This window comes from Tyto alba, unplaced genomic scaffold (assembly GCF_018691265.1).
Source record: "Tyto alba isolate M040663 unplaced genomic scaffold, T.alba_DEE_v4.0 Super-Scaffold_2, whole genome shotgun sequence".
NCBI lineage: Eukaryota > Metazoa > Chordata > Aves > Strigiformes > Tytonidae > Tyto > Tyto alba.
In genome coordinates, this window is record NW_024881282.1 from 45,303,854 (window position 1) to 45,324,285 (window position 20,432).

Sequence of the window (20,432 nt, forward strand, 5' to 3'; positions counted from 1 at the left end):
GCCCTGAAGACAGAGCCACAACCTTAGCACATGCCAGAAATATCTAAATCCAAGTAACTCAGATTAGCATTGAGGCAAAAATACAACAATGCTTCAGCTCAGACTCTGCAAGTATATTTAGACCTCAGAGGAACTCAAGAGTATGTGGTGCCCATATATCAGTCCTTACTCTGAACGATTTCCTGCTTTTAGTCCTCTGTTAGGTTGGACAGAGATTGTAGTTGTCCCTATTTGCAGGGTCTCCAAAACTCCAATTAAATTCCCTTGAAATGACAGTATTATTGACACATGGACTCAAGATAGTTAACTGAAGCAAGTGATAAATTCATGTTATGAAAAGTATTAGCATTCCTGAATGCTCACAATATATTTTTTACTTTCACATATAACAGGTCATATTATTGCCTTCTGAATATTGTCTCTATATGACTACCACTTGAATAGGCTCTGTAGTATCACCTTGATTAATAGCTATGGTGACAGCAGTACTGCCAAGGTTCAAGGCAACTTTCTCTGTAGTTGTTACTGGCTCAGCTGTGCACGCAGCCTGCTTCCACAACACCTGCAGACCAGTTCTCCCACTATGCACAAAGCCTGATCTCATCATGCACAGAATACAGACATATTATAAGAAATACCGAATCAGCTAAAGGTGAACACAGGCCAATAGCCATTAGCACTTCTGGAGCCATCTAAGCACTTTCTCCCATCTAAGAAAATGGTATATTAAAAAAAAAAAAAAAAAAAAAAAAAAAAAAAAAGAAAACATGAAAATTTCAGAGTATTTTCTTCCTGTTTTAGGATGAGAATGGGAGATAAGAGTGGGGATGGGGAGAACTATCGCTATTCTGTTCTTTATGATAAATTGATAGTCTAATTACATAATGCTTTCCTAACAAGCTTGTGCCAGCATCAAAAGTCAGGCAATATGTAAGGAGATGCAGGAAATCTTTCAAAGCTTCATTCAACATGGAGAGCATACACCAAACATTTCAGTAAAACTCCACACTGAGCTGGTCTCAGAATACATTAGTTGTTGCTACATTTCCAGTTTCAGACCACAAGTCTTGGAGGCCTGGGAGTATAATGTAACTTTACAAATTCTTTCTTCTTTAACATAAAAAATAAGTTTTCCTTTATCCATTAAGGTAAGACACTGTAGGAAAAAAGATTAAGTCCAAAAAAGAAAGAGAAAACCTATTTACCTGAAATTAAAGATGTATGTTTGTCTTCTATAATAATAACTTAAGCAAACCCAGGGAAAAGAAAACTTGTTTAATTCATAACATCTAATAATGGTATAATAAATGAATGCCACATGCTGTGCAATACTGTGTTTGAAACTCACGGTCAATTCTCATGTTGAAAGGATTTGAAAGCTTCAAGAGTAAAGTACTCCAAGCACAAGGCACAGTGCCACTTTCCAAGACTTTCTATAGCTTTATATCATCAGCTATTTCTTCATACACATAGCCCTAAAAATAGTATTGTCTCTGCTGATAGTTCAGCTTGGCCTTCCATCCAAACCGCTATTGCCAAGACTAGGTTAAAATCTAGCGCTTCATTAGCCACACAGCAGCCTTGGCAAGGACCAGCTCAAAGCAGCAGTGCTTTGCATCGTCACCGTCTGTCCCAAACTAGGACTTAGTGTGAGGAATAGCCAAACAAGGCAGACACAAAACTGTAGCTTCTGCAGCAATCTAGTTTTTGAACAGCAACAGCTAAGCCTCTGTCTTCAGCAACATTGTTTCATCCATTTTCCATTCCCAAACAATTTATCTCTTTTTCAGTCCACATTGTGTCTTTTTCCTTGAATGGGCCTAACACTATTAACTAAGCCATTGCTCATTTTTCCTACTTTGGTTCCAGCGTCTGTTTTCTGTATATGTCTTATTAGCTTTCCATTGTAGGAAACATGAGAGGAGAAAACCACCCAGGGAGACTGAGAGAGAACAGGTTGGAAGAGCGAGCTGAAAACTTGCGAAAAGCAGGAGTGAAATCCAGAGACGTCTCTGGACAGGCTTCCCTGATACCCTCTGACCAGGTTATCAGCACCAATTGCTTATCCCCACTTACAGTACTAGCAGTTACCCCTTCCAGATCTGTTGGCCATGCTGATGGTGTGACTGATCTCAGGTTTGTTTCAGTGAGGCAAGCATCCTTGGCTTAAGCAGTTTAACCCAGCCTGGCTCGCTACAACAGAAACAGTTGAGACTGCCAAAGTCTAGGGCTAATGTCTCTTTCATCATATACAGCAGCAGCATTCACACACTGACAGCAATTTCTCTCCCAGTCTGAACACTGGGTTTGGATCTTCTGCATTCCACTCACCTAAGAGTCAACCAAGGGCTAGTTCTCATTTCATCCTTCTCTATTAGGTCTTCTTCCTTGCCTTCTCCTTTCTCCAGACCTTCCCCTCACTGTCACCATAACATTTACATGGCTCTCGTACCTGCAAACACAACACGCAGGTCCACCACACATATGCCGTTCCCTTTTCCATGTGTTGCTCTTCTCATACCTTTCAGTCCGAAGCTCGTTGGGGCAAAAAATCTCTTCTCGTGCTCCTGAAAGCATCCCTACCCAGTGGGATAATGTAACTGAAGTGAATGGAACTGAATCAGCATCTTATCAGATCAAAACCTTATCACACTGAGTGAGCAGTGAGGAAGTATTTGCCCCCGACATCTGTGCACACAACAGCTGAAGAGCTTTGTACCAGTGCCGAGCTTCCTACTGCCTTGATGTTTTACTTTTTTTTCCTACTTGTCCACTACACCAAGTCTTCCCTGTCTATGTCCCAACAACAACTGGACTGCACAATCATCAGGATAATTGAGCTGCTATGTTCTCCTCCATTCTCCCAACACACAGGCAATATTAGTCTCCAGCTTGGAGAAGAGACAAGGTTCTGCACTCACCTTAAGGAGAGAGAGCAAAAACAAAAGACAAGTTTGCAGCCTGAATCTAACCTCATGGAGGCATCATGTTCCTCCTATCACTGGCATTTAAAGCCATGCACAGAGGAAAAAATGAATGCCAAAATGAAGTCATTTAAAAGAATTAATAGTAGTTATTATTTTCTTAAGACCTCAATGTTTCCCTCTTTACACAAGTTCATCATATAATAGAGCAGGTTGAATTTAAATGAGAACTAGGCCACAGCTTTTTAGTATGCTCCAGGTAAAAGGGGTGAGCATGCACAAAGGGCACCTGATAATATTATTTGCACATGCACTATTGTGTAACTGTTTCCATAGGCACAAAGGACTGTCAGGCTGCCATAAGACTTCATGCTAATTGCTTGGTTGTGTGTGTGTGTGTTATGAAATGTAAATTAGGACTCCCTCAAAAACCTGGAAAAATGTACTTATCTAAATAACACAGGATTAAGGGGGCAGTTGTTCAAATAATATTTCTCTCTAAGAAATGCAAAACTAGGCTCTGCAAAGATATTCTGCACCAGTAGACAGACACAGAACTGTTAGTTTATATAACAGTTGTTTTGCTGCACATGCATCTCCAAATCAAATTTGCAAACCAGTGAAACATCTGGAGGGGAGAGCCTCAGATGGTGAAAACTGTCACAGTTATGGTAATACCCACAGTGTTTCTTTACCAAGCGTGATATGAAACAAAGTACTTGATATACATGATGATGATTACAACAGTTGACATAATTATGAAATTCTGCATGATTCCTATGATTAAGTAGTAGACTAGGGAGGGTCTGGCCTGTAACTTCGATTTTACCTCTCCCTTTCAAAAGAAAGCAACTTCTGCTACTAAGTTCTTCTGAATAACAAAACATAATAATGATACTAATTCCTTACATGCATATGTGCCAAAAAATATAAAATAAAAATATATTACAAGAACAAGCACAGCCCATAAACATTTTCACTGCTTCATTATTTAGGACCAACCAAGCATTTTATGAATTGTAGTTATTTATGATGCTTTATATACTCTGTTTATGCCCAAAAAGTTCACCTACTTCCTCACAGTGGCTCTCCATCATGCAGCAGCAAGACAGGTCAGACTTCAAATTGTGTCGCAAGGGTCTCATTCTCATATCCTTGCAGGCCCTCTGTCCTGCAAACACTTAGCCATGTGTTTAACTTTATGTATACAAGTAGTCTCACTGAACTCATTCATGAAATTCTAGCCTTATTTAAACTGTCACAGGTTTTACCATTGACTCCAGTTGGACCCAGATTTCATCTAATGGGACTATTTACATCTAAAAAACTGAACACATGTCCAAGCATTTGTAAAACTGAAGCCTTAGCAGCAAATCCAAGGCACATGCTGCCATTTTCTCTCTTACTGGCATGTAGGACCTACAAAATGAGTTGCTTTTATCTTGATCTTAACTAAGTTAGCACAGAATAAACAGATCATCACTAAAGCAGATTATTAGGTTATATTCTTCCTCCTTTTTGGATATTACTAAGCAGGCTATTCATCCTCTCCAATCTGCTCATTTTTTCCATTCCAATAAGCATGAAATAGTTAATGCATAATCATCTAGGCACAAACACTGACTTTGCTTAGCTGGAGAGTCCACTTGTTCATTTTCACTTCAAAAAAGAATAAATTTCAGGCAGGTGCAGGAGACTTACAGAAAAACAGATTAGTAAACTGCAGTTTTCTTTAATTACACCAACAGCAATATTCAACCAATCTAAATTGAATTCAATTAAATCAAGGTTTAGTCAGTTCCTGAAGCAACAGCTGAAATAGAATCTCTGCACTTGCTTCCTCAGTTTTATTTAGCATGGATAGTGTAAGGTGACCCCAGTACCTAACTTCTGACCTTCAGCAGAAAAACAAAAAAGGAAGCCCCAAAATCGCAAAGTCCGAGAACCTTTGCTGCACAAGATAAAACCATAGAAGTCCCTGCTGAAATTCAGAACAATGACTAAAGAAATAAAGACCCTCTGAATACAGAAAACAACTTGCTTTTCCTGATTACCATACTGCTTACTGTATTTATGAGCTTAGAAATTCCCAGGGGTACAATGTGATACTAATTTAATCACTGTTGGAAGATTGCAGGGTCCATCCCTTCGCTCTCTCCATGACCTGCACTGCTGGTGCAGATGTAAGACAGCATTGCAGCTATAGATAGGATGAAATATTATGTCTGTTATCATATATGCAATTAAATACACATATTAAATGCAACCATCCTGTTATGAACAGGCTTCTTTGGAATTTTACAATACAAAATACAGCATGATAAGCAGTATTCCTTGAGCACCTTACTCTACAAGTGTGCTCACTTAATCTTGGCAAAGGACTGACTGGTACAATTTCAGGTTTATGCTAAGAATTGTCACAATATCTGTTCATCCTTAACAGGACTGTGCTCTGCTACTTCACACATTTTATATAAGACTTCAGTCCGTGAAAAATGAGGATGGACAACAAATACTCTCCATTCACTAGTATCTTTATATGCTGTTTTATGTGGCTGAAAACTATAACATGCATTTTCATACTGTACACACAGATGTCTCCCCACGATTTCTTATCCTGAGAGGTATGCAAAATAAAGTGCTCTCAGTGCCCTTGTTCAAGCAAAAACATTCAGCCATCACTCCCACTGTGCTACACAATGAGCAGATGTTCCTACATCCTTGCCCACACTAAGATCCAGTGCAATTTATACTTTTAAGAATAACTGTTTAAATTACACTAGACCAGAATAAAATTTCAGTAAACTGATTTTAATCCCACCCATTACTGAAAATTCTCATCCACTTCATTTAGATTTTTGCTTAAATATTTACAGAAAAAATGAGGCATAAGCATTAATGAAATACTCTTTATTTTGAAATCTTGTAATTTTTTCCATCATTACATTTACCTGTGTCCTAGTTCTTTATTTTCATGCTTTAGAGTCATTTTACTTATTCAGAAAACAGTACCATAACATTAGGATTCAGTAGTAAAAAACTGAGTTTTAAACCTTTTCACTGTAAAACACGCTCATACACTTTTTCACATCATTAACAATTAGCATAGCATGAACATAAACTGAAACTGCTTGCCTATACTAAGTTACAATACAAGTAGAGCCTTAAGAAAATCTACAAATTTCAGTCTGCAAGATGTTCAGAACAAGCCAAGCACAGAGCCAAGTTGGTAGATTTAAATATCACACACAGCATGTGATTTCTGGAAACTGTGCGTAACAGGGTGGTACTTTGCTTCAAGCTACTGCATCAGAGCCTTTCAAGATATGCATTTCATACTCATCACCATGGTACCTACAGACCTCTACTATCCAATTTTCCTGCTTAGACAAGACTCCTTCAGCAATGCTATCCCCAAGGAGCACCAAGATCTAGAGCTGCGTGAAGAGGAACAAGCCTTCTATTTTCCATACGCATCAAGTTAATAGCTCAGAATTACGGTAGGTTGAGCATGTATCTCTGTCAGATGGACAAAACACTACAGATATTCCGATACAGATGGCATTTTTATAATTTTTCAAGAGAGCAAAAGACCAGATATTAATACTTATTAGTATTACAAACTAGCAGATTAGGTATGCAGCACACAACCAGGTAAAAGCCAATATTCCTTAAGGCCTTCCTTCTTTGTGGGATCCTTTCCTCACCTCACCAGACACTCTGCCAGCCCCTAAATGAGGTGGGCTTTAATTTTTTTCAGAAAGGATTGCACACATTGATTGAAATTGGAACATTTAGAAAAAAATTGAAGAAAGAGCTGACCATCCCCTAGAGTAGAAGAGTTTCTTGCAAAATCTCCCACAGGTTACTGTACCTCAGCAGATCAGTTTTGTTTGCTTATAAACATCAACTTTTTTATTAATATCCTTATATTATTTTCTTTGACAAGACCTGGAAGCAGACTGAATTCCAGAGGACCAACTAGCTTCCCGCTCCCTGGACATTCAATCCTTCATTTTGCTTTTAACCCTGTATCAGCCAGGCATGAAGCTCCAAGTACCTAACTCCACCATAAATCAGGGTAATTCGGAGTTCTGTGTTGAATGCATACAAACCTAGTTATTCGACATTAATCGAAACAGAATTAGTGAGACTTGGTTTTATTAAAAACAAGCACACTGCTACAGAAGACCACACTCAAGAGAAACCTTGGCCAACTCACTCTGGCTAAACAGCATCTAGACATCTAGTAATTCTATGGAAAGGGGATAGCATGTAAAGCAACTTCCGTTAACCTTACCTTCTTTAAGCCCAAGCCATCACTTTAAAATCACCAGATGCCCTTATCAAGTCTTGAGCCATGCTGAACCAAGCAGCGCAACAGACCTACTAGAGATGCGGTTTCGGCTGCCAAGAGCTTGCAATCACATTGCGAGCAGGAACAGGGAGAGAGGAAGCAGAAGCAGCAAGAGATGTAATGACTTGCACAGTAGCTCGGGGCACATCCAGGCACACAGCCCCAGGCCCGTTGGGGTGCAGAAGGCTTTCATCTCGGGCTCCACCTGCCAGCGATCCTCCGTAAACCACATCACCGCAGCCATCTCCATGACGCGAGCTGAAGCTACGCAGCGCGGGTGCAGCGCTGCTTCCAGCAGTCATTTCAAAGCCCAGGAAGAACACGAACGTGTCTGGCAGCAAAGAGCAGCATGGATTGTGCTCTGGGGTGATCCAGCTTGGGTTTTGCTTTTTTAGCATGAGGCCAACAATGTGAGGAACCATTTTCTTTGTGGCCTTTCCCCATATTTAAGTCTTTCGTCTTAAAAAAAAAAAAAAAAAGTGCATCTTGAGAGCTCTCCAGAAGCGTGATGTTTATTAAAGAGAAATACTAGCATTTTTAACAAGCCAAGTGATTTACATACAAAAGATGAGTAATGTACTGTGAAATGGAATAGAATGTACAGCTATGTCTTTTCACACAAATAGAAAATTTATTCAAGTATACTGGTGTTACAAAGAAGCTATAACGAACTGTTTGTGCTGCAGAATGAAAGCTGCTACACACAAAAATGCTTTTTTGTTTGATTAAATTTTTTCATCATTCTCTTAGCAGTTTTTCTTTCATCAAGCTTTATTTATACAGCCATGCAGCACTTAAATTATTTTTTTGGCACTGGAACCTTAATTCAGATCAAAGTGCTATAACAATGTAAAAGATCAGAAGTTTAATTACAAATAATTAATTAAAAAAGGAAAGTTTTCTTCTGCAACTAACATTAATTTTGCAAGACCAATCCTCCTTTCACTCCTAAAAAAAAATAAAACCCACAAAAAACCCTCTAAAAGTTTCCACAAGTACAACTGAGATTGTTTGAAGAAAATGAAGCACATACACTGGAGCTTCAGGGAATTTATTACAAGAAAATTCTCATTACAATTCAAGATTTTGAAGCAAGGAAATACACAGATAGATGCATATCATACCCAGAAGTATCTTCCCAGTAACTGTACAGTGTTTCTTTTTGGCATGGGAATTGGGAGGAGGCATGGAAGGCCAAAGAAAGGATGGCAGAATGAGAGCGACCTTGCTAGAGACTCATAAACCAAACTTCCAAATGAAGCTTCACAAATTATTTCAGAGACTTGCCCAAGATGATTCACTGATCAAATTCTGGCACCAGCAAGGACAGGCAGGCCAATACAGAGAGGTTTAATCCAAGACATAAATATTTTTCTTATTTTAGTGGTATCTAGAGGGCTGATGTATAACACAAAAAATAAAGCTTCTTAAGATCCTGCCCCACTTCCGAGCCTATGCTTCACTCTGAGCCTAATTTCTCTATCTTCGTATTAAAATAATTAAAACAATCAACACCGTTGCCATGCTCAGCAGTCAAATCAAATAAATACAGTATCAAGTACAAGACGACAGCACCTTCATCTTCACATAACTGTTGGAAATTAGAGAATATGACAAGGCACAGTGTTCCTTCAAATACATTTTTACTTGAAAAGAAAAAAACCCTGTTTTTAAAAAGCATATGAAGCATGAAAAAACAAGTATACATCATAAGACTCATAACCTACAGAACAGCTACAAGTGGATTCTTCCACCCACAGATTCATACTTAAGGCAGCGTGGGCTCCTTCCACTTCAGTAAGAAAAAATCCCCAGTGTTATTTGGGATTAGGAAAACTACTCTAATGGCCAGAGGTGACTGCAGACATCTCATCTGAATTTTCAACTGGACCTAATCTCCTTTTCAAAGTAGCCCCGTACAAGCTCACTCAAACAAAGGAGCCAGCCAAATATAAATGATCCCAACTCAGGAACATTGTCAGGCTGTAAAATGAAACCAAGAACATTCCTATGTTCCTGTAGTGCTACAATATCACATAAAGGCTAAAAGCACCATCAGGATCAGCCTGCATAAGAGAAGTGACGCAGTACTAAACTGTTTACAAAGGCACAGGCATCTTGTGCTTTAAAAAGCAGATTTTTAAGTGTATCAATGTGCTGCTTTGCACATTGGGCAGCAAGATCCTCCTGTGCCTTCTCAAAGGCCCACCATTGAAATCACACTCTGAAAATTATGAAATCAAGCCACACACACAACTCAAAGGCACCAAAGTCCCAGAAGTGCATGATTTTCGGAATGAACTCTCACTTCAAGATTTCATGTTAGAGACCTGGAACAAATTAGTCATTTGCAGAAAATAAAAGTATTCTGGATTAGGAGTTTTAGTTCTCCCAATGCTGCCTCCAGGATGTTGACCTATTACTTTATAATCCAGCAAAATTCATCTTTCATTTCAAAGTGACTACTAAAAGCCTGACAAATATATAGACATGAATAGATAAAGAACTTCAATTGAACAACTCACACCCTCACTTACAGCACTTAAAGCAGTTTGAACTCTGAGCATGCTAAAACACACCTGAGGGAAATACTCCGGGCTGGAAGGCAGGCACAGGAATCATCATGAAACACATGGGTCCAAAACAGAGACCAGCCACACACTGAATATTTAGAGTTTAAAGGATGATGGCACAGACCCCCTTTGACTACCTTCTTGGGGCAACTTCAGCACACTGATCTGTTTTTTTTACACAGGTGCTTGTCTGCTCGTGAAGACTTTCATCTCCTACTGGAATCTGGATGAAGCCATATCAAGAGGCTCTTTGATAAAAATCAAAGTTTGTTGCTGGTTTTGGGGGGATTTTAGGACTTGGTTTTAATGATGACACTCTACAATAACTGGCTTGGCTGACCCCTATGTACAGAAAGGTTTATTTTCCTGATACCATTGTTAATTCTTAAAGATCTTTATACTGGACAACATCCAGTGCCTTGGGTTTTTCTCCCCACTAAGTAATTCCATCATCTTAAAACCACTGCAAACATCAATTTAGGGAGACTATTTTCAGTGCAAGAGTATTTCTTAGTGCTTTACTGAACTCGTATGTGCTGGGTTTTCTAATACCAAAAAATAACCGTTACCAGCTTCAGTAGTTACTGAGCAAAACCTAAAAGCTATTTTAAACAGCATCAACTGAGAAATATTCCTGCACAGAAGTTGGAGGCCTGATGCTGTAAAAGCACTCCTGGTGCACCACAATGCTGGGAGCCTATGCACTTACCAGGCAGGCAGTGCCTCCTAAAGAAAAGTATCTGATTCACACAGATCCATCCAACTCCAAGATACATTCCCTTGCACCAGAGGGAAAGAAATTTCTCAGAAAAGCAATTAAAAACTGAAGTCTCACATACTCAGAGCCTGTAACCAAGCAATTGGAAACACTATATACAGAAATTAAATGGTATCTGTAAATTGGGACTGCAGACAAACACTTGTGGTCTATCTACCTTTTATTTAGGTCTTTGAGAGGGTTCAAAGACTGGTTTCCTAACAGAAGGGTGCCTTAAGCATAGGGCGCAGGTCATTCTGTGGAGATGATGGGGAAGTGGCATACTGGAACCTGGTTCCTGGGCCCAGCACCAGTTATTGTTTTAGGTAAAAAGCCACAGAGGAGGGAAGGGAAGACAAGGCAGAGATCTAGGAACCGTTTAGGCTGCTGCTGAGTGGGTTTGTTTCCATGACAATTTTGGTCACTGAATCGTGACCCTGTTTCAAGAGTTCAAGTCCTTTTTTAGGATTTAACTATGCAAATTACCAAGCTGCATGAAAATAGCATCCAGGCACTGGCAGAGACTTTACAGCGATAGTTCTGCTACCAATTACTGTATTGTTCCTCTGAACTAATACCGGACTAGATGACTAAAACATGAAGGAGTTAAAATCGTACAAGCCTCTCATTAGCAAAATAGCCTAGAGTAATGATAACTTCAGAAAAACCCATCCTGGAAACAGGATGCTAAATTCAGGAAAACCTGTCCTTCCTTGAACCACAGGTCAGAGGTCAGGGCAGGTTTTTTGGGGTCTACTGTCAGGTTGGTGAATAATAGGGGATGCCACAGACCAGTCCAGTCCTCTAGCTGTAATGGTTTGTACCATCATGTGGAAAATCCTCATTCAATTACCTGTCAGTCTCTGGCTTCCTGGGCCAGCTGGGACTGGGAGAGCTGCTGAGTCCAATGTGCTTAATTCCTGGAGAGAAGTGCTCTGAGGCAGTCAACAGTGACCCCCGCATATAAATTAAGGAGCCTTTGTGGCAGACTAATGGGAAGCCTGTCCTGCTCTCTGCTGGAAGACAGATACCAAAAGACTTGGTCTCAAGTTTTAGGCACACAACAAAAATCCACTATTCTATTTACTATAGTGATGGTGTATTCACCTACATGTGTTTTCAGAGGTTACCTTGATTTTTAAGTTTTTGAAGCATGAATATGAGCCATTTGAATAAACCACTGGGAAAAAAAAATATAAAAATAATTAAGACATAAAAGACTCACGCTGAAAGCACAGTATTTCCAATAAAACAAGCAGCAATTAAAAAGATGAAGAGATGAAGGAAAGAAGGGATATGAAGACAGCAACAGAGCTTATTTACCTCCGATTGAAACCCCCCACTATCATTGAAAAATCTCCTCATGAAGCCAATAGGACAACGAAGGCTAACAGAGTAATTCACAGTGTCCTAGGGAACACAAGGATTAGTATTCAAGGATGACACTTTTACTTTTTCTCCGCCTTGAAGCTTAACAAGGCCAGGAATGGCTGGGGTGGGAGAGCATCAGAGCACATCGACTAGCCATCCCTGATTACAGAGGCTGGGTGGCCAAATTTTATCAGGTCTGATTTACTGGTTTTCTTTTTCCTTGAAGTGAAAGAGAGATTGACAGATTACTTGTTCGTTAGCTGCTGCCCCAGTGATCCAGCATGCTACTTTGTTTCACAGTAAACTGTCATATATGAACAACAGCAATCCTGTGCTAGGCTGAAGCATCCTCCAAAGACAGAGACAAAGCACAGACCACTGCCTTCGGAGGTGCCCGCTACGAGCCATCCACAGGTCAGCAAGATATTTCAACTGTCCTGAAGTACCAAACTGAGCGGTAGAGTCGACGTATTAAGTAATATTTAGGGTGCAATTCCAAAAACCAGTTTCCTCTGGCTCTTCGAGTTTCATTCAGCAATGGGCTGGCCTTCAGGGAAAAATGGTTTAGTATGGAGTTCTGCAGAGGGTGAAACTATGAAAGAAATTACAGGATTTACACCCTCTCCCACTTACTGGGGAGGGACTGCCTGTGCAAGCAATAACACAAATATCCCGAGTCTAGAGGATTATCCTAAAACTGTGGGAATACAACCTAAGAACCTGATCTAGAAGAAATTAAATTAAATCTTACTTCCATCCTGACTTACTTAACCTGCCCATAGAACAAGCTCCCATTTTAAAAGAAGGAGAGCTTATATGATCAGTCACCTCAAGTGGGAAAGCACAGGGAGTTCAAGGATTGTGCAAACCCAAAGGCAAACAGTAGGCTTCCACAATCAAGAGAAATCCCAAAATTCATTTAAAAACCTGAGGGCCAAAGTGTTGGAGAACAAAGAACTTTCAGCGTAAAGTTCAGGTCTCCAGGTAAAATGCTTCCATCATTCAAACAATCACTTTGGACAAAAATTAGGGATGAAAAAAAAACAGAGGGAAATGGACAGTTTAAAAAGGTTTCTTTTTTAAAAAAAAAAAAAAAAAAAAAAAAGAGAAGAAAAAGTCAATTTAAAAGCTGTGTAAAGCCTATTGTTTAAAAAAATAAAAATGAAAAAAATCTAACCTAAAACACTGGCCCAAAGAACAGATGCACTTTTACATAAGTAACAGTAAGAATAAGCATCTCTTTCTTCAGATTTAGTCTGTTTCTCCGATTGCATATTTGGAGCAACTTACACCACAAGTTGCCAGCAGACTTGCATCTACAGCTTCAGCATCAAATATTTCAGCTAAAGGAAGAAATTCCATAAACAAACAGCAAAATCTGCTTCAGTCAACTTCACAGAAAAAAAGAAAAAAAAAAAATTCCTAGCAGCCAACAATGAGGAAAGGGCAAACTTCCAGATGAGGGAGGCAAAGGAGCTCTAATTCAGCACTCTTGCAGCTATCAGATGGTTAACAAATTGAGATGAGAGACTTCTAAGCCTTTTGAGCGACTTTCACTCTGGCAAACTTAAAGGATTCAGAAGTGCAGCTGGAATACATATGGGAGATGCTGGAGAAAGTGGATCATTTGAATTTGTAACTCCATTGTGTGCTGGAAGAACTTCCTGCAGATGAGGCACATCCCATCGGTGACTCAGGGAGACTCTCCGTCTGCTAACAGTCATGAATTTATTCTCTGAACCAGCTACCAGAAGTGACATGGTTTATGTTAGTGTTATATATGCAACAAGAATCTTAAAATAAAGCCTGCGGGGACATAATTTCTTTTTTGCTTCCAAAAATCTCTATACTACAGCATCTCTACGGGAAAAAAAAAAAAAAAAAACTCACTATTTTGATGAAACTAGGATTTCACATTTTGATCAAAGCATTTCATTCAACACAATTTTTTATGCAGAAAGGCTTTTTAAATCAAAAGCCAAATGTATTTTTAGCTTATGCTCAAGCATTTAAAAATGGAACTGGTATCATATTAATAGAATATTATCATGCCAGGTTCATGTCATTAGATAATCAGTTACTGGTTCACGTGGTTGATACTCAGCGACAGTACCTGAAAACTACATAGCCCCAGTTACTCAGGCATCTTCTCCAGGTTACACTGTTCTTTATCAACACATTAAATTCCCTGTTTCATATACGAATTATCTTTATGGTGGTTTGAAATTAACACACAGAAGAGGCAACGGGGGGGGGGGAAAGGGAAAACACTACAGAGAAAGATACAAGTCCTTGCCTCCCCTCTTCTCCTCTCCAGCAGCCTCACTGCTGGAACTCAGAAGATTGCTGCCACCTGCAAATTGGAGGTACTGCATGCTGCTGGAGAGGTGTGCTTGGAGCTGAAAAATTTAGAGTAGACAAAAAGGGGCCATAAAACACACAAATGTAAATTAATAATCAAATGTACACACACAACAAGTAGACAGATGGTAAGCAATTTTCCCCAGTGTATTTATACTTGTTCTTCTAGTGCATGTATTTGGGTCATTTGCTAGATTAAATCTCATGTGGCAGACCCAACAGAAGTACTGTCGAATGTGTACGGGCTCAGCCTATTTTTAAATGACACAAGACTGACACTACAGGGCGAAGGTATTTATCAGGATTTCTTCAAGGCAGTTTACAATATTGCCCTGCGACTTTGAAACAAGGCTGTTGGATGTTTTCTGCCATCAGCCAGGCTGCTCTATTCAGGCCTGCTAGATAAAATGCAGCACAAACTAGAGGAAGTTAGTGCTACCAAATCTCACAGAAGAGTCCTACCCGGAGACAGACAAATCTGAGCATATTTTCCAGAACACCAATTTTGTCAACATGCCACAGAGGAAATACGTCACTCAAGGTTAAAGATTTCTACTAAAAGTCTCCTTAAAACATGCCTTTCTCCTGACATTTGGGAGAAGAAAGGAACACCTCAATGGATGAGTTGCTTTCAACATGTTCGCTGTAGCAACGCATGACCTCAGATACGCAGAGCACTAAATCTTCCACACCCCAGCTATAAACTGACAGTGACCTGTCTCATTTAGCACAGGTCCCATTAAGGATTACAACTTCAATGCAAGGCACCCACAGGTCAGATTGCCTACTCCTGGGGGAGGGGGGCTGGGGCTTAAACAGCAGGGAAAAATTATGCAGATTTGTAAGCTAATTGCAGCCATGGGTTTTCCTCCTGTAATACTGGTAGATACTACCATGAAACACAAACTGCATGTGCAGAGATTAGCCCCCCCTTAATCTGGCAAGAAGATGGATTTAACACAGTGCAACAAGCAAGATCTTCGGTACATCCACAGGAATGGAAATTTCATTTCTCCCTACCCCCTTGTTATCAGTTCCAAGATGATTTTGCTCAGGAATAAACAAACTTTTGTTAACAAGTAATGCGAGCTCACTGTGTCATTAGACCAACACCTAAATATTTCCCTCCCTTCCCCCTTCCTGCATTCATCTCTTCTTCTGGGTTACTGCAAGCCACATCCAGCTTCAAATAAAACAAATAAACAAAAAGAGGGAAATAAAGTGTATTTATTTGTTCCTAGATGAACAAGGAGGTTTTGAGTAGGGAAGGAGAATTTCTCTCTAATAATCTACACATGTAACTACACGGCTGTCCGAGAATTACAGTAGCAGGGAAGAGGGTAGCAAAAGCTTGTGTCTTTTACATCTACAGAATAAAAAAAAAAATAAAAAAAATAAAAAAAAAAAAGGCACTGCCGCTTCTTTACACTGGCTCTTGGGTTTAGAGGCTGTCACTTTCATTCAAAGTAATCAATAAGTCAATTGGTCAAAAAGATCACGTGTTTGCACTGATTATGTGTGTACCACATATCTGCCTAGCCTGAAAGAATCAAGAAGTTAGGCAGACTAACGATGAAAAGTAAGAATGTATACATTTGCTTACTCAACTTGCCCAGGCTTTAAATTCATTCAATTTCAGTTTAATTGGGTGAAGGGTGGGAAATAAAATATTGAACCCTTTGATATAGAGTCATAAATCCCAGACTACAAGCAAGTTTGTTATATCACTGTCCATGCAGTCTTTGGTTTGGTGCCATGCTGCTGCTAAAATATTAAGTTTTACCATTGGGAAATTGATTTTGCTATAAGAAGTTTTTACGATGCCACTTAATCTTACCCAACCCACATAAAAAAAAAAAATACAGAAAGCAATTACAGACACCCTTTATATAGTAAGCTTGATCACTATATTAAAAAAAGAACAGTCTGATGTAATTTCAATATAATGGCAAAGGAAGCAGAAAAAGCTATGGCAATATGCTGCCCTCCTGAAACAAAACATTGCAGGTTCCCAGCTTAAATGCACAATCTTGATTCACTTAAAGTTAGTAGCATGATCCATCTCCCACATGGAGAGATGTGTCCTGCAGCTCCAGCATCGACCTCCTTTTCTAGTGTTACATTTCAAGCCAGCTCCTGCAGGGCAGTGAGATTCTGTGATTGCAGTTAAAAGAATACTTTGGGTCTGAGAGCGTGCCTCTTTGAATAGATAACCCTTTCTAGCTCAACAATTACTAGCATGCAACAGCTATTTCTGCCTTGACCCTTCCAGTGCTGCAGTTGAAAAACATCCTAATTAGATGACCCTGCATACAGAAATGCTATTAACTGGCTTTCAGAACACTCCAGTGAATGCCTAAACCTTAGCTACAATGGTGAGAAGTACTTTATTTAGTTCAGAGGTAAACACATAAACGAAGCAGTATTTTAGAACACCTTTTAAATAGTCTGGGATTAGTACTGGCAAAGACAGCGTGTGATTATCTTTTCCACTCTTTCTGAGATGACACTCAAATATCACTATTTTCTAACTGCATTAAAGCACACTCAGGCAAGATCAAGAGTAACCTCGACCTCCACATCAATAACACCAGGTAGTATTTCAAATTGCTTTCTATGCCTAGCCAATTTGAACTGGCCTGCAGGACAGGCTTATAAGCATGTCCTTAAACAACCCAGTTTTGCCTAAATATTGCAACATATGCTACTTGGAGTTATGTAAATATTCCACAACTCCTGCAGTTCTTAACTATAACAAACGTGTTTAAAATAGTGTCAGTGTGTCAAAATATTCACTACTTTCTATTGATCCAACTTTGCATTTCAGAGTAACAGCAGATTTTTTTCCTTTACTGTTTGTGAGTGACATTAAAACAGGTTTAAGAAAAATCATTGGAGATAATTGGAAGTCTCACATAAACCTAAAAACACTTAATTGCTTCCCAAGGCTTCGAGTGCATGTAAATGACCTGACGGACTGAAGCCTGAATCACATTCCGCAACCGCGACACTGTTCCCAGCCAGACCTGGACCAGAACTTGGCATTTACTTCCAGTACAATAGGCTTAATGGTAGCAACCCTTGAAAATGGGGGGAGGGGAAGGGAGGGGGGGGCGGTGTTATATTCTGGAAGAGTTGACAGATCCTTAGACACGGCAGGTGCACCGTAATACAGCGCAAGGAAGGAAAATTCCAAGTTTAGTAGCTAATTGACTCCAGGACAGGCAGGTTTTTTCCCCCAAGGCAAATGCCTAATCTGACCCTTTCACCTCCCATCAGCGCGGCTGGAAGTTCTGCTCCTCCAGCAACGTTTTTTCTCTGCCCAGGCGCATCCCTCATCCCACCTCACCGTGTTTCCTAGCGTTCCTCCTCTCCCACAGACCCCTCCACGGTGCTAACCCTGCCTGGCAGCTGCTCGGGGAGCGAGCTGGGACCGCGAACCCGAGCCGAAAAGCAGGGACCCACCACTCACACCCACCCCGTCCTCTCCCCCCTCTCCGCCCACGCGGCGGGATGGCCGGTCGCTGCCACCCAGGAGCATCCGAGCAGCATTGTCTCGGCCCCGGGAGCAGCGCCGCGGCCCACGGGCAGCTGCCCACCCGCGCCTGGGGGGAGCCGGTCGCTCGCCACGGAGCGGAGAGGCTGATGAAAAGCTGTCAAAGTCAATCCGTGCTCACTTTTTGGATGGTTTAATTCCAACGGAGCATGAAACACCCCAGGACGGTTAATAAGTTTAGCCAGGCGTGCCGTTCTCCCTAATACATTTTAATTATGCATCGCTTTTAACTGTGATCACATTAAGTCACCGGAAAAGGCACAAATTGGAATTTCCCCCTCCCATCCCGACTGCTAACCGCGCCTTTCGGCAGCTTCTGAAGGCAGGTACGGGAGAGGAGCGGGTAGGGAGCCCAGCCCAGCCCGGCGGCGGCTGCCTCCCTCCTCGGCGGCGGGGCTCCGGTCCCCGCGGCCGCCCGGAGGAGCCCGGCAGCCCACGGCAACTTCCCGCGCGGGGCTCGGTCCCGGCGGAGCGGGGGGGGGGGGGGTGGGGGTGGGATCCGGGAGGCGGCCGGGCACCCCGGGTGGCACCGCGCCTGCGGGATCAGCCGAGGACACGCGAAGTTCAAGCGGCGGGTCCCGGCCCACCGGGAGCTGTCAGAGCCCCGGGAGCGGCGGGCGCCGCCGCGGCCACCCGGAGCCCGAGGAGCCGCCGGTACCCTCCGACGCCGCCCCGGGCACCCCGAGGGGGGCGGCCACCGCCCCGCTCCCGGCAGGTGGGCAGCCCCCGCCCGCCCGGCCCCGCCGCTCCCCGCCTTACCTGTCATCGTAGCAGAAGTCGGCGCCCAGGGTGTTGAGGTACAGGGCGAGCCCCAGGGCGCTGGTCAACAACTCCGCGATCATCTCTCCGCCTGCCGCCGCCGCCGCCGCCGCCGCGCTCGCACCGGGGCAGCCCCCCCTGCCCGGCCTCCCGCGCCAGCCCCGCCGCGGCTGCCCCTCACGTCCCCCGGCACCGCGGGGCGCCGCTCCGCGCTCCGCCGGCGGCCGCAGCCTGACGGCGCGTCCCCCGCTCCTTCCCCGCGCCTCCGCCGCCCCCCCCCTACCCCATGGCAGCAGAGCGAGCGGCGGAGAGAGAGCGGAACGGAGCGGGGCGCGGCGGCGGCTTGCCGCCCTCCTGCCTCGGCGCTGCTGCCCTGCCGCCGGCGGCTGCGGCTCCGGTTCCCGCCCGGCCCCGGCCCGCGCCCCGCTCGCTGCCGAGCCGGGCGCCGCCGCCGAGGCTCTGGGAGCGCCCGCGTGGGGCGCCCCGGGGCTCCCACCGCGCCTGCGTGCGGGCCCGCCCCGCGCCCGCCCCGCCCCTCCCTCCGCGCCCGCCCCGCCCCGCCCCGGCCCCGCCGCGCGCCGGGCAGCGCTCGCGCCGCCGCTGCCGCCCGCCCGGCGCACCCCGCTTGTCCCACCCACCTGCCTCCCCCTTCGCCGTTCCCTTCTGCCTCTCCGCCTTCCTTCCGTCTTTTTGACTTCTTTTCAGTTTTTCTTTCCCGTTTTTTTTTATTTCTTTTCACTTTATTTCTCTTTCCCTCCCTCTTCCCCCTTCCCCTTCTCTCTTCTTCCCTTTCCTACCTCTCTTTCCCTTTCTTTTTTCCTCTTCCCGTTTTCCCCCCTTTTCTTCTTTTTACCCCACCATAGCTCAGATCAAAACTCATCAGTAGGAGAGAGTGGGCCCGCACCGTGGGAGATGGGGTGCCAGAGCCGGGAGCTCCACGCTCACACTTGTCACTGCGGACATCCGTGGGGAGCTCCTTAGCTCGGCTCCGAGCTGAGCGAAACAAAAGCAAAACCACCGAAATTTGGCAGAGAGGGGGCTGGAAACAAATCACACCCCAAGGCAAGGACCGCGGCAAACCCGCGGGGCAGCCCCGCGAAGGGGTGCTGCCTGCAAGGGGGGGTGGGGTGAGGGTAGCCCGGGCCACGCCCGGTGGGTGGGCGTGGGCAGGAAACCCCGCCGTGGGAAATAACGCACTGAAACCGTCTTCAGTAATTCATAGGATACAGAGGCATGGAGAGTTATGGAAAGGGTTTGGGTCCGTCAGGCTGATTGTTACCTTTTTTTAAGAGAGTTTTTAAAATGTTGCCTCCCGTTTCTGCTAGCCAGCCCTTTTATGTAACTGTTTCCTCATGATTTCCATCAAGTGGCACATCATGCTGTCCCAGAAGAATGGGAGTCTGTACATCAAGCGGTGCCTAATAAATTGGGGAGCTTTTAACAAGTTTTCTTTCTCCCCTATGTGATTATTTAATGTTGTTCTTTGCAACCTCGAAATATATTAAATGCATTAAGACCTCTTTCAAGCAATGCTTAAAGTGCTCCTGTGAAGTCTGCCCCAAGTGCCACAAATGTCTCAGCTGCTTTTACTTAGATTCGGGGGGTGTGTTATCACCATCAGTGGCAGTAATTGCAGACATGGGGGGAGGGTGCATTTTGTTCAGAACATTAAAGCTTTGAGGGGCCTTACTGAAGCCATTAGCAGATCATATTGATCTGGCATTAACCTTTTCAGCCTGAAGCACAGAACGTAGTATCCTAGATTTTAAAGAGT

The 20,432-nt window shown here is 43.0% G+C and overlaps 1 protein-coding gene across 2 annotated transcripts in view; it reads right to left on the reverse strand.

The window, feature by feature from the left end:
* Positions 1–19,134, reverse strand: part of TMTC2 (transmembrane O-mannosyltransferase targeting cadherins 2) — a 255,259-nt gene extending 236,125 nt beyond the window's left edge. The window contains exon 1 of one of the 2 annotated variants that reach the window (XM_042792917.1): positions 18,659–19,134. In XM_042792917.1, coding sequence (XP_042648851.1) covers positions 18,659–18,741 — 83 coding nt within the window. In that variant the 5' untranslated portion in view covers positions 18,742–19,134. The remainder of the gene's footprint in view (positions 1–18,658) is intronic. The other variant, XM_042792918.1, reaches the window with a different exon arrangement.
* Between the last annotated feature and the right edge of the window lie 1,298 nt (positions 19,135–20,432).